Source organism: Vidua chalybeata, chromosome 6 (assembly GCF_026979565.1).
Source record: "Vidua chalybeata isolate OUT-0048 chromosome 6, bVidCha1 merged haplotype, whole genome shotgun sequence".
In the NCBI taxonomy this organism is placed as follows: Eukaryota; Metazoa; Chordata; class Aves; order Passeriformes; family Viduidae; genus Vidua; species Vidua chalybeata.
In genome coordinates, this window is record NC_071535.1 from 53,487,923 (window position 1) to 53,502,947 (window position 15,025).

Sequence of the window (15,025 nt, forward strand, 5' to 3'; positions counted from 1 at the left end):
CGTCTGGGCGTCACATGCCCCAAGGTAAAACACAAGAAACAGGCTGACTTCCCCGCCACATATCCCCCTCAAAAAGGGAAGGTCATTGAAAACTATTAGCCAGTTACTCTGTATTTTCCTTCCTATGATATATCCCCTGGCAAATGTGCACCATTAAATGGCTTTAAACATGACTTTTCAGAGCTGAGGTCATAATTGGACACCTCTGACCGAGGGTGTAGCAGACCTACGATGATATTTAAAAGAAGGCTCTGTGCCAGCTCGTGACATATTTCCACACCTCAGCTGTTAATAATCCTCATGCTTTCATTTTTCCATGGCTAACCAACCAAGCCTTCCAAGTGCAGGATAAAACCTGCCTCACCACCCTTCTCATTAAACTCACCGAGACTGGTTGACTCCGTGAGGTTCAGGCTGTGTTGAGAGAGACCCACTGAGTGTCTGGGAGAGGAGGAGATGGAAACCTGAGACTGAGCCCTGCTACAGCTGCCGTGGTTTTCAGATTTCAGCCGATCATTCTCTGCTTTTAACTTTTCAATCTCAGTCTTGAAAAGACAAGTCAGACATTAGAAGGCGCAGTGAAAACATGATTATGAGATAGCAACATAAGAAACTTAAGAATAAATGGCAATTTAGCAGAAATGCTGTTTCCATCACATTTTAATTAAAGATTTTAATTATTAAAATGTCCTTTCTATGAAACGTTTCCAAGTATCCTAAAATACCTAAGTATGTGGGACTTCACTAACACTGAAATGCAACTACCTTAAGGCAGAGAGCCTGGAAACATTTTGAAGGCAACAAAATGCTGTCCCCAAAATCCTGTCCCCCAAAATCGTGTCTTGGGTGAAAACAGCTGCAGCTGAAGGCAGCTAAGTCAGGTGTTCAAGCTGACTTTTAGTGAAGGTTAAACACAGCCTTTAGCAAGCACTTAGATCTGTCCTGTGGGGGTGGCTGGCCACACCAGCACAGGCTGCAGGACGTGGGGTGGCTGTTCCTCACCTGCATCCTGTTCATGGCCTCGCGCAGCTGGTCCAGCTGGTGGGCAGAGCTGAGGGCCTCCAGGCGGATGTCTGTCAGCTTCATCTCCTTGTCCCGCAGCTCGTTGCGCAGCTGCAGCACCGTCTCAGCCTCGCTGTCCGTGCACTCCGAAATACTGCAGGACACCGACAAACACACGCTCGTTCCTCTCCTCCTGCTGCTTCTCCAGCATTTATTAGCAGAAGAGGAATTATTCTTTTTATTCTGCTTGAAGCAGGTAGCAGTTTTGGCTTATTGAATTAGTGATGCCATAAATCAGATATTAAACAGGCCATGGAAATTTAGAGTCTGATGAAACAAAGATGTCTGAGGGTTATTTTCTTTTAATCAGCATCTGAAACAGAATTCTCTGAAATCATCTACTATTGGATAGTCTTCATTTTTTTTACGGTAGTTGCTATAAAGGAAAACTTCTAAAGCCAAAATCTAAATAAATTAAGGGGGTGCAGGCATTTAACAGCAGTTGGTTGGAGATTGATGAGTTCACAGACAGATTTAAAGCTCACCAGGTGTGCACAGCTGGGTTTCCCTAAACTGCTCTGGAGGGCTTTGGAACTCTACACCTATTCAAGCATGATAAATTCCTGCTCGCTTTAAAGAACTTACGCTGAAAAAGTTTTCAGAGGCATTTTTCTTCCCTCCACCCACAAAAAAAAAAAAAAAAATCTGAGTGAGTAACAACATTTCAGCACATTTGTAACTGTATCTGTATAAAGATCAACCACACAGCTGCATAATTTAAGGGAGATTTTACCTAACATGTCTTTCCCTAAATCAGTTTCATGGGTTTTCCCTACCAAAAAGTCAATTAGCCAAAACACACCAGTTTTACTTGTGCTCTATCTTCCCCCAGTTCACATATTTACTCTTTGTTCATGTTTATCTTTTTGGCTTCCATAGCAAGGTGAGATGTACCCACATAGCATTGGGTGGCTGATGACAGATGAGATCATAATTTGACTATTTTCTGGCCTGAGAGTTGTAAAGCAAAAACTTGCTGTAGTCACCAGAAACACACTGAGTTAGGCTCAAGAGACAGAACAAGCTTTGAAACAAAGATCATGGGGGATTATCTTCTGCTACTGACATTTCATCACTGTTATACAGCTGGAAACTATTGCTATTGTTATCACCTCTTCATGTGAAAACAAGTGGAGAGGAACTACTCCAATGCATTTGTTCTGAAATCAGGCTGGAAGCTCTGCATGACCTCCCAAGGTCAGGAGGCTGTCTGCTAAATACAGGCTTCACAATACTGCCTGTTACAACTTTCTGTATTTATTTATCCTGCTCAAGTGACAAAGCTACTGATGGATTTAACATAAAAGCTGTTTTACTAAATTTTCCATGTACATTCTAAAATGTGAGCTCATACTCAAAACAGCATGGCAAGGGAATTGTTAAACTTTATTTCACAGGTGGCTGTGGAAAGGACCAGGCAGAGGTGGCTGGGGAGCTACAGAAGGAAAGAGGAATGGATCATCTCCATCTACCAGGCACAAGCAGTTAGATGAGTTCATCTGTATCACTAAACCACAGTGTCTGATTTCCTTTCCTTTATCTGAATTTGTCAATAGAATTGGGAACATATCACGGCAGATTAATACAATATGTGCTATTTTTAGACAAGAGAAACAAAATCCCAGATTTGACCTGGTTTGTTTAATTAACAGCAAGAGATTCAATTAATTTGTCACCTCAAGGTCACCCTGGTTATAAATATTCTTGATACTCAGTACATTCTGCTGAGAGAGCAACTCAATGAAATATTTACACTTCACTACTGACGCAATGATTTTTGGCTTTCTGGACACTAATGGAAAGGCACTGGGTTGGGAGTCAGCTCATGCATCTTTAAATCTCTGAATACATGAATTCAGCATTTCTGTCCTCTGCCTTTCCTCTACCAATGCAGCAAAATGCCTTCCATGGTGTTTTCTGTCTAAAAATTACAAAAATCACTTACAGGGAATTGGAATGGGAAGCTCTCAGCAGTGGTGTTGAAACAGTGGTGTTGTGGTGTGGTAGCTTTGGTGAGGAAGGTAAGGAAGAATCAGTCATCTCCTCAATGTCTGAATGAGAAGATGCTGACTTGGGAGATTTCTTTTTCCCAAAAGCTTGCTTGAAGGAGCTGCGTAACTGAAAAAAAAAAAAAAAAAAGACCATATCATTAAAAGTGAAACCAGGCAAAAAAAGCCACAGAGTAAGAACCCTCAACATGCAAATACTTCAGATGCTACAGCCATACTCACATACACAGTAACATGGATGAAAAATAAAAAAGCTTTTTTTTCCTTAACTATTTTATCAGATTAATAAGGTCAATAGGAGTGGCTGTGGATGCTTCCTATTTTTTAAGAGCTATTTGACAGCAAACTCTGTTCAGTGCAACAAGCTTTACAGCGGCATGGTGACAGCTTGCAGCTGTGCTGGCACAGGGCCCAGCCCAGGTTAAGGGTGCTGGAAGGGTTAGTGGTGTCAATGGGGGGTTAGCTTTGTACCTCCGAGTTTAAAGTAGGTCCTCCTTACCTCATTGACCTGCCGGAAGAAGTGCAAGCAAAAGGAAGTGGGGGAAGGAAAAAAGACATGTTTTAACAGATAAAGCCACTGATAAGGGAAGTTTTGGATTTCTGAGACAAACACGACCAATGATTAACAAAGACAAACAGTTACTTTAAAACCAGAACCCTGTATTTTCCAAAACCAGGTGTCTCAAACCACATTGCATTGCATTTGCATTAACTGAGGAAGACACCAGATCCAAACTCTCTTTTACATTTTCTCCTTAGCTCAGGCAGAGTGCTTTGGCTAAGAGCCAAGTTAATAACGTATTTTTCCTTGCAGGAACAGGTATTTCACCATGTGAAAAGACTGCAACTTCTCTACCTGCCTGCAACTAAAATAACCTTCAGTAACGTGACTGCCATTTTCCAAACAAGAATTAATATTCAAGTCATTAAACTGCTATGACCCCAAAGTTACAATTTAACAGGTAGTTTCAAGAAGCATTTGGACAATGTTCTTAGATATATAGTTTCACTTTTAGGGAGCTATAAAAGTTAAACCCCCATGGAATCAAGGTCTGGACTTGATGATCCTCATGGCTCCCCGCCCACTCAGGATACTCCATGTACACCTTCTAATGCCATTGCAAATTACATACTGTACACAGGCTGGCTTAATATGAGACTTTATTTATTTAACTTTATAATAAGAAAATGTTCCCTTAACCTTCTTCAAAAATAGTTATATGATGAATGAGAAATGTAGGCTGATGTAGGACTATATCCACTAGGTTACAATAACAAAGAATAGAAGGTAAACAATAATTTAAAAAAGTGTTTATCTTAAGCAAGGCTTAATGACTACAAAAGTTTTGTGCCACAAACTAAGGGTTGCTAGAAATTTAAAAGTTACAGCAATTTACTTTGTCAATATACTAACGTACAGTACAAGAAGGATTTGGACAAGATGTTGTTTCCATTCTACCAATTATTTAAGGGCCAGAGTGCAAATGCTTCTTTTGTGAAGCAGCTGGCAATACCAAAAGATACCAAAATGAAATCTCTGAGATAAGAGAGAAATATAAACAAGAACTTGTTAAGGAAGCTCTTCCTTACAGTTCAGGAGTTTCATCAACATTTCTGAGAGAATACTGTGCAAATATAAATCAAGCTTTTACCAGCTCTAACCACATTTTGCATCTCTGCAGATTTATCTGTACACTCAAGAGATCCAGGGAGATTTAAATTCAGTGGGAAGAAAGGAGTGGATTGTTTTACTGGCTATAATAAAGGATCCAGGGACTTCAGTCCAAACTACAATCAAACTAGGTCACTAAGGCAGTTATGGTCTAATTGAAAATGGAGTTGAAGATAATGTACCTTTCCTCCAGTACAGGGTACCTTGTACATAGTACATGATGAGCAAAGAGGGAAAAACGGGAAAGGACAGGTAAGTAATGCAAAAACTTCCAAAAGAGATGTCTGTCATGAAAAAATTTTAAAGATCAGTATTTTTTAATATTATTCTTAGCAGTCCAAGTTCATGCTGGGCAAAGAGTTCTTAAACTGTTTAATATGTTCACTTACAAGAAAGCCCTACGAGAGACAAACAAAAGAAGACCCACAAGAATTATCTTCTCTTGTGGGTTTGTTTTACTTTAATGACAGATACCACATTTTCCTAAAGGGTCTGGACACTCTATTGGCCAGAACTAATATTTGACAGCTATTTCTAATTTAAGACTGGCCTTTTAGCTGTCAAGCTAAAATTCAATCTTATGCAGAGTCAACACAAGGATATACATCACTTACAACTCAATTAAGCCTTCACAGGAGAGTTTACCCAGGATTTAAGCAGTGCACAGTCCTTGTGCTGACCTGCTGCACGAGGCAGGAAGGAGCAGCCGGGTGGATTTCACCGTGCATGTCCTGACAATTTCACAAAAACCTCACACAGTCTGCTAAAACATACTCACCCAGTTCTTCCTCTTCTTTTTCTTGGAGTCGCTCTCGATGTTGCTGCCCACACTGGAGTGGCTGGTGGCACTGTTAATGCTGGAGACACTGTCCGAGGAGTGCTGCCTCCGGATCCGCAGGTCCGTGGGCTGAGCAGCTCCAGGACCTGGGTATGAATGGAGGCAGCAGTGTCAAAATTATCTAGGAAATTTGATGAATGGCATTAATCATCCATTCCTGAAGAAACATTTTGGGAAACCAGCACTCTGACAATCACTTATCCCAATGGATGGATTGCGTAGGTCAAACCCTTGTTTCTCGTGACGAGATTAAAATCTGAGATGCTTCAAACTTCTCCTTCAGCAATTTATCACAGTGTAAATTAGTGGGTTACTCTGGTCTCTGGGTAACTCTGATGGTCACATCAGCTATTACCCAGAGGACTGAGGTCTCATTGGAGAGCCCTGGAGTCTCTGTACGTGGTGCTTGTCTCTCACCTTTGCAGTTGAGCTCAGGTGTGTTGATGACTCCATTGATGGCAGCCTGAGCAGCAGCATTTTGTTTCTTCAGGAGCTCAATTGTCTTCCTTAGCTCATTCAGTTCCGAGTCCTTGAATAAGGGAAAAAAAACATATGATAGTAGATGGGAGAAGAACACCAAAGAAGCTACTTTTCCATCTAAGTTTTGGTAGTTCATAGTGAATTTATGGAATATATATGCATAAGGAGGTGAAAATGAGGTTTGGGATACCAGGGGAAGCACACCCTCAATAGGCTGCAAAACAGCTTGGGTATTATGAAATGCATGTATTCTGTAATGCAGAAATAATGTCTATTCAAGCATACTGTTCAAAAATACAATGCTGCCAGTCTTGTAAGTATTCTTCTTGGCATTTCTTTCAAACATGCCCATGTATGGATGCATTGGGATGAAATATATTACAGAAATATGCAATACTGATGACTTGTGTCCAAAGCAACAATTGATAGGAATAACCTGATTAGTTGCCACAAAATCCCAGTGCAGAAAATTAGTGTTTTATACAAATTATTTTTTACATTTTACTCTGTCACCACAACTGAGGAAGCTAAGTCAAATTGACTTATGTTTGCGACTTTTTCCCCCACACAACTACAGAAGGAGAACAGGCAACAATGCTGGAAACAGAAATGAAGACTTCCAAATCCTTTTGAAGCTTGCCTTTTGTTCTGCTGTCATGGTCAGGCTCTGCAATCGGATTGTCATGTTCCCCAGGCTCTGCTCAAAAGCTGCCACCAGGTGAGCCTGAAATCAAACCACAAAGGAGGAGTCAGCTCTCTTCCCCCAAAAAGGAGTATTTCTGCAGGTATTTAATCAGTCCACCCAGTGGACTGATTGTTTGTTGGCATTGTTTGTTGTGTAAATGGTTCAGAGAAAACAATGCCGCTTAGAAAAGGTCAAATGAGTAGAGCACACATATAGGAAATGCTTGCCAACAATAAAACACAAATCAAGCTTTTGTATAGAGAAGAGTCAGGTACAAATTTCCCTCCAACTAAATCACTATTTTCCTTGTGGATAATTAAGGCAAAAAGATGTTGGCAGTCAAAGGGGTGGAGGTTCTCACTGTGCTTATCCCACCAGGAGAACAGATGCTTTGCCAGATGATGCACCTGCATCTAACTCTCCAATATTTGAGCGCACCTCACTTCCAGCCAAGGTCAGCTTGCTGTATATCATCCAAAATTCCTGCTGCTTGGCCAATTACCCTCTTTTCTTTTCCCAAGAAAGAAAAAAATGTGCTTCCTGGGAAAAAGATTTGACATTCTTCTCCCAAGAAGCACAGAGAACACAGTGTCCATTACGTTAAAGACATCAGCTAGGAATTGAAAATGACTGAGAAGCAAAAGGAAGGAAAAGTAGATTGAGAAGATGGAAAAGAATGTAAGAAGCTGTATTTCTAGAGCCATGACATGGCACTGTTTTATGGGTATTCATGTGCATACATAACTGATCACAGGTGCATTTCAATATGTATTTGTCTCATTAGCCATAATAATCTACACAAACCATTAAAAAATAGCTTTTACCTATTAAAATAATTCTATATGCACAATGACAAATAAAACAGTAAAATCTTTCCAAGCAGAAAAATATATTTTCTCACCTAAAAAATACGGAATACCAAAACCTTTCACAGAGCTATTCCAGACTCATTCAGCAGCAGCACACAGTTGACTTATCCTAAATAACTGTTCTCACAGTCACAATGAAAACAAACATGAGCAATACAATAACTTGGGGATGTGCAACTCTCATTCCCATCAGCTCCTATGAAAATAAGCAGAGCTGAGACTGTGAGAAAATGGCAAAAAGTAATTCAAAACCTAACACTACACACGTAGGAAAATCTAAATATTTATTTTAAAAACACAGAGTGCACAGCTTCTGTTGGGGAGGATGAACAGGGAACAACAAAGCTGATATTCAGGGATCCTCACCAATGCTTTCCAAAAGCAAAAAATAAATGGGCAAGCAGGACTGCATGGATTAGTAACAGATACAAACCCTTAATGCTTTGACCTGAGCCTTAAAAACCAGTTGCCCTTTCAAAACTGGATCTTGCAATTATTCCTATCTCAAAATAATTCAGTGAGCTATGGAAAAAAATGTATCTTAATTTTCTATAGCTGGAGCAAAATGTTTTTCAATTCATGCCCTTGATGGCTTGAGAAGCATCAACAACTGCAGTGTCTGTGCAAGGAAATTCAGGAAAAAAACTAAATTGAAGAGATTAATTTGAATTGTTGGAAGTTTCAATTGCCATTTATTAAAGGAATCATGTCTAAAGGCAATGTCCAAGTGTCTTAACTAACAGCATTTATTAATCTCAATCTTTTTGGGAACAGACCTTGCCTTTTACATGGAAAAAGGATGTTTTCTGGAAAGAGGTGGCTAAAGACTGAAATTTAATACTGGGACAGTTATAACAACATCTCTGTTGCCAATTTATGGACAGATCAGGGGCAGGCTCAAGTCTAAGAAGTTTAAATAGCATGAATAAAACACTGCAAAATTTTAGCAAAGTGAAATAAGCTAAAATGGAATATTATCAAAATAATAAATTATGTGCTATGTTGTTTTTTTTTGGGTTTTTTTTTGAGAAAAGCCCACAAGAAAAACCCACAAAAACCCAAATTACCCCAATCCAAACAAAAACATACAGGAGTGTACACTAAAAACTGTTCTCCACAAAGAGAGTAATAGTAATCACACAAATTCTTGGGCACATGAAGAGCAGCTGGGCCAGGCAGTGAGCAGCCTGTGCTGAGCACCAGCCCAGTGACCCTGAACTGTGGGAAGGAGAATGCAATAAAGCCAAGGCAGAGCCAAATGAGCTGCTCAGCTGACAAGTTCTTTGTTTGAAGGACACAAGCTGGGTTATTTAACAACATCATTAAAAACCTATACAGGAGAATCTGGTCCTGCTTTCCCACAAGTAAAAGAAGCTTCTGGGGGAAAACCAACTCCTGTATCCATCCCCTTTCTATTTGAAAGGCAAATATAAGATTTAACTTTTGAAAGATGTTTAAACTGTTTTCTTTTCCACTTGGGACAGTGACTAAGTGGTTTCATGCAGCCAAAGCCCTTTTATTTGATTTTTCTGTTATAACTGTGTTTTTGGTTTTCTGGCCCCATTTTCAAGCTGGATGAAGCACTGTGATGCCTAGAGTGGACAGCACAGATTTCCCCTTGAACCTTTCCTGTGATACTGCTCAGGTGAAACTTGTCCTTTCCTGTCCCAAGCTTTGCACTCCCCCAATTCCAAGAGCTGATGGACAGGGAAGTCCCCTTCAAGCAGCACATGTTCTGATGTTTATTCAATCCCATAAACCAGGATGTCAGTATGATCTGATCTGCTGACTATTCATCTCCAGCTTATTTTCTCTAGAACTGCTTATTTTCCTTGCAAGCTTCTGTGTTGCAGATTCCTACTATCTGTGACTGCAGCACAGAACACAAAAATAAACTTGCACAGGGTCATACAGTATTGCCTCAACACCTCTGGGATTCCACGTATTTTTTTTTTTTTTTCCCTGAGTGTCTTAAATTACTTATCCCTCAAATTCCTGAAAGGAACAAGCACAAGTACTGTCTACACTGACAAAAAGTCAGGTATCTCAGTTCTTCAGGCTTAACTTTAAATCAGTTTCCAGAGCCCCTTATGCCAATATAATTTATCATGCCATTAACCCACATCTTTATCAACAGAAAAACATAATGCATTTCAGTCCAAGTTTCTATTAACTTTTATTCCTACCAGTTATAATCTTTATCTGTATCTCACCCCAGCCAAATATCAAAACAAGACACTGTTTATAAAAAAAGACTCTGTCCTCAATGATCTTCTCAGGACCTTAAGATGTTTACAAAGGTACAAAGCCAATTAATATTACAACTCAGTTTTTAAAGAAAGATGTAAGATAATTTAGTAGAGCAGAGGACGCTATTTTTGGACACATCTCACACATGCATGCAGTTATTTCTTTAAACCCATCAGTAATATGAACTGAACGTTATGCACATGAAATCTTTTTGTCACTTAAAAAACCTGGGTGGTAATTGTGGCATTAAATGCATTCCAGGTTAATGTTTGCTCTCAGAGTTTGACTCACATTAGCAGTCAGCTGAGTTGTCAGAGCTGACACTTTTTCTTGGGATGCATCCAATTCTCTCCGCAGCTTGCGAATCTGTGGGTTTTAAGAGAGCACTTTAGTGCATCATAACAAGGAGAAACAAAACAGCAAGAACCACAATGCACAGTGTCGTTTATGCTTGTCAAAGAGGATGTGCTCTTACCTCTGACTGGCACTTCTCTTCAGGCTGTAAAATAAAAGGAAGTATGTGAGGATATTACAACATAACCAGCCTGACAAATTTATGCAAATTATCTTTTTGTACTTCAAGAACTCTAATGTGAATTCCCTATTTTGGATTCCCACATCCATATTCGGTCTAGTTTAATCTCCTAATTTATTTACTCTCAAGGAAAAAAAAAATAGGCTGCTGGAGGTACTTCCTTCTGCAGGAAGGAATTTGGGCTCCACCTCAGCCTTCTGACCAGTGCACCTCTGATTTCAGTCACGGAAGCGTGAAGAAGTCCTGGCTCTGTCCATAAGGGACTGCACGAGGCTCTGAAGAACCAGGACTGCCACAGAACTTGGCTAATCCTGGGCAATTCCCTTCATCCCACGCTCAGTTCTCCATGGGAAGGAGGTCATATTTTTGCATTCCAAAGTGATGTGAAAAAAAAAAAAAAAATTCCTCCCACTTGGGTGCTGCCTAGGCACTGTGGCAATGAAAAAGTGAGGACACACAGCCAGTTGTGAGGATGCCAAGTGGATGTACTGACCATTCACTGTGGTCAGCATGATAGAATTGTGGCTACTATGGGCTGTTTCTAACCACAGTTATCAGCTAAGGAGAAATATGAGGTAGGAAGTCACACATTCTACTGTTTCTAAGAAAACATGCCCACAACCAGCCACCAGGAAAATTACATCCTTCCAAACACACCACTGGGGCCACTCGTGAAGCAAGCACAGGAACCTGAAGCTCTGAGTGCTCCCCTGCTATTTTCAAACTCCAGTAAGCCTTATTTTAGGATCAGATAACCAAAATGAATACATACTTGTGGAGAAAATGTTACTGGCACAGTGACTAAATTGCCTTTTTTTTAGAATTATTAATATTTGTGCATTGAAAAGTGAACTTAAACTTGTTTAGTAGTAAATCATTAATATAAGGATGAGATGACTTTATTCAGCAAATTTTGGGATGCTATAAGTAACAAAGTTCAAATTTCCTCATATCTACAGAGGTGCTTTGTAGCAAAACCTACTTAGCAAGGCATAACATACAGACTCAAAAAATCAATGGCTGCTTTTAGGCCATTGAAGTCTGTGTTTAATGTGCTAAATATCACAGGCATCTTCAAGAACATAAACATTCCTGTCCTAGATAGCATTCAGAACACAGTCAAATGGAAACTGCTTTTTTCCTGCTCCTTGAATGGCAAAACTGGCATAGCAAGACCAGCCAATTCAATAATTTTGATGAATAAATAAACATTTAATTTCATTATACTCACTGTAGAATAAATAGATGATGTACTGGACACCAAAGAGAGAGAAGAGCCATGCACTAAAGGAAAGAAAATAAACATAATGAATTTAAGTGCACTAACCACAGGGTGGAATCATCATAAATCATCCACTGTCAACCACCAATCTGCTGAAGAAATACTTTCACAAATTTCATCATCCATCATAAAGTAAATTATATATTGGTACCAATAATGTATGGTTTGAAGCATGCATTGCCAGCTGATACAATCCATAACCTTGGATTTGGTAAAGCTGTTTTAAAATTCTCATGATGCTTGTTTTTTTGGGGGTAAATTAGGTGTGGCCAAGAAAGTTTACAGAAGTTTGATGAAGGTCTGTTCACAGATAAATATTTCTCTGGATAGTTTATACTAAAATTCTTGGAAAAAAGGGCTTACTCAAGATTAAAAAAAAAAACAAACAAGAAATGCAGAAGGGATTACAAAATTAAATCTAAGTATTTAATCCTCAATTTTGGGTGAGATTGAATTTTTTTTTTTTAAAGCAGCAGACCAAGTTGGGAGTGTCCAGAGAAAACCACAACATCCAGCTCCAGTGTGTAACCAGATGCTCCAGGAGAAGATGTGGAGGACCCAAGATAAAAAAACATTGTCTCATTATGGGGCTGTGAATTGTCCTCTAAATGCAGCTGTATCTTCCTTCTGCTGACTTAAGGGAGCTGCATCAATGAGCCCAACGTTCCCTTTCCGTGCAGGGTTTCTTGGTCTTTCTTTAAAGAAAGGACATTTTTTTAACAAGGCAAAGTTTGTTCTCTCATAAAAAAATTAACTACTGTACTATGGATTAGTACTATTAACTACTATGTGAAAACATAGCTACAAAACTTCCTGGAAAAGGATTAGTTTCAAGCAATTTTTGCATTTAAATTCAATAAAGGATATACACTAATGACCTAGATGATTTTCAGAGGTTCCTTCCAACCCTAACTATTCTGTGATTCTCAAGGCTGTTACCATCACTCAGGCATCAGGATTTAAATATAGCATAATTTCATTCTTTATTATACTATTGAAAATAGTACCTGAAGCTATTCTTTCTGCTACTGAAACATGCAAAATTACTTTTCCCTTATTTTTATTTTTAGAAACAAATAGTACTGAACTGAAACTTTCATTGAAAATTCAGGTAACTGAACACAAAACATATGAAATAGCATAAAATCACTTTTTCTTTCTTCTAAGTACTCCAGCAAGAAAAAAAAAGTTTAGAAAAGCTGCCATTTTGCTTTAATTACCTATTGTAATTCTACATTTGTAATAAATGGGTTCTGCTTTCCCACTGACATTATATCCTAAGGCAATACTGGAAAGAGAAGTAAACAAGGTCTAAGCTGGCTTCTGAAGGAATTAAAGACAATTTAGAAAACCCACAAGAAAGTAAAAAAAAAACCCTCACACACATTTGCTTTCTCTGGTTAATCATATTTTCAATTAAAATGATCTTTCTAGTTAGACATTAAGGATTATCCTGCACTAAGAACATTAAAAGTAAGTGGTGTAAGTCAGAGCCAGGCTCTGTCTAATGGTGTGCTCCAACCCTGGCTGCAACCACAGCCCACCTTTACTGAAAAGAATGCAAAGAGGAGACAGATACACAGTGATTACTCCCCAGGCACATCTTTGCACCTTCTGGGAATCAGCAGAGATGGAAATTCCAGGGGTGGAAACTGCAGTCAGACCATTATTTTGGCTGCTGTGACCTGTCTGTCATTAACTCCCTTAACTGTTACTGAATCCATTGACACATTTTGTCTGTAATGAAAACTTCTCTTGTGTTCAGAAATGTAATTCTTTGCAGTTGTTTTAGACCTGCTGCTGAATCAGTCAATAAGTTCCTTGAGTGCCTCCATGCCACTGTGCTAAGAGAAGGAATGGATGACCAATCTCTTCATAACAAACAAAAAGTCAATACACATCCCTTCAGCCATCAATTTCCAAGCTGAAGATTTCTATTTTAACTTTGTGTCACAGATGTTCTGTGCTTATGATTTTCTTCTCACTTTTCTTTACTTGCATTTTCCCCTTAAGATTTTCAAGATGGAAAGCCCAAAGTGAGGCAATATTGTACAAGGTCACAAATGGACTCACACAGGGAATATAATATTATTTTCTGGTCTGCCTCACTATGTTCTTCCTTGTTGAATTATTTTCCTAATAGAGATGTAACCAAAAAAGAGCCCTACCAACTGGCCAGAGAGGAAACAGAAACTTTACCAGGGACTTGGTCAGACACAACACGGAGTTAGCATCAGCTGGAATTTTTAAGATCACATTGGGACTTTAATACAGGAGAGAAGACGCAAAATAAGAAAAAAAAGAGAAAGAACATGTAACTCTGGGAATCCTACTCCTGCCTTGTGAAACACCACCATCACATAGAATCACAGATTTATTTAGGTTGGAAAAGATCTCTAAGATCATCAAGTCCAACCATTAAGCCAGCTCTGCCAAGGCAATCAGTAAACTATGTCTCCAAGTGCCACATCTACACAGCTCTTCAATTCCTCCATGAATGGTGACTCACGTGCAGCATTTGAACATGTACATCATTTCAGATTTCTCATTTCAAGGACAACTAAGGAGTTAATATACTTGTGCAATTTCTTTTTAAAGGATCTGCAGATGGCTACTTGAAGGCTATTTAATTAGGAGCCTGAAGGTAGTTATGCTCTTGATGCAATTCCTGTTTCTTGCAGCCAGCATGCATCTGCATGCAGCCTACAAACCTAAATTGGTCTGGACCTATTATTTTAAAGCACTGTAAATGCACAGGCAAGCATGTATCATTTTTAATGCTAGAAAAGAAAGGCTCTAGCCATGACCATCTGCCCAGAGAGCAGAAAATAAAACTGGTCTTGTAGTCAGTAGTACAAAAAGGAATAACAATTTATATTCCCACAATAATGGATTTAACTTTTTTTTCTCTTGGAGGCTGAAGTATCAGGGTGGAGCCCAGCTCCTGGGGAAGACTGTTGGCTGGAAGAGTATGGAAACTGGAGAGCCAAGAGACCACTGTACGAGCCATAGCGAGGGATGTGGGTCTCCAGGCAACTCTTCAAAATGCAGTTTATTGTATCCAAGGCATTACAGCAGTCCAGGGTCGTGGGCGACAGAGCCTGTGCCTACAGCTGTCAGCTCCAGCTGCAGACAAGCCTGAAGACACTTTAATTTTGGTTACAATGCACTATATACTTTTCTTTGCAGAGCATCTTAATACAGAAGAACCAATCTATACCTATATTTTTACCTATAGCCTATCATAACTACTATAATTACCATATTCATGTCACTATTCTCCAATCACAAAAAGTTAGTATGTTACAGTTTAAGCAAGAAGTTTTTCAGTTTTCTTGCAGTG

At 39.2% G+C, this 15,025-nt stretch overlaps 1 protein-coding gene across 5 annotated transcripts in view; it reads right to left on the bottom strand.

Annotated features, from left to right (window-relative positions):
• The window catches only part of NAV2 (neuron navigator 2), a 371,538-nt gene that overhangs the window by 11,454 nt on the left and 345,059 nt on the right, over positions 1-15,025 (bottom strand). For 3 of the 5 annotated variants that reach the window (XM_053946235.1, XM_053946233.1, XM_053946236.1), the window contains 9 exons: positions 11,632-11,684; positions 10,341-10,364; positions 10,157-10,231; positions 6,702-6,785; positions 5,999-6,110; positions 5,522-5,667; positions 3,008-3,180; positions 1,003-1,156; positions 386-545 (listed from right to left, as the gene is read on the bottom strand). In XM_053946235.1, the coding sequence (XP_053802210.1) occupies positions 386-545; positions 1,003-1,156; positions 3,008-3,180; positions 5,522-5,667; positions 5,999-6,110; positions 6,702-6,785; positions 10,157-10,231; positions 10,341-10,364; positions 11,632-11,684 (981 nt within the window). Of the gene's footprint in view, positions 1-385; positions 546-1,002; positions 1,157-3,007; positions 3,181-3,570; positions 3,580-5,521; positions 5,668-5,998; positions 6,111-6,701; positions 6,786-10,156; positions 10,232-10,340; positions 10,365-11,631; positions 11,685-15,025 lie in introns of all 5 variants that reach the window. The other 2 variants (XM_053946234.1, XM_053946232.1) reach the window with 1 other exon arrangement.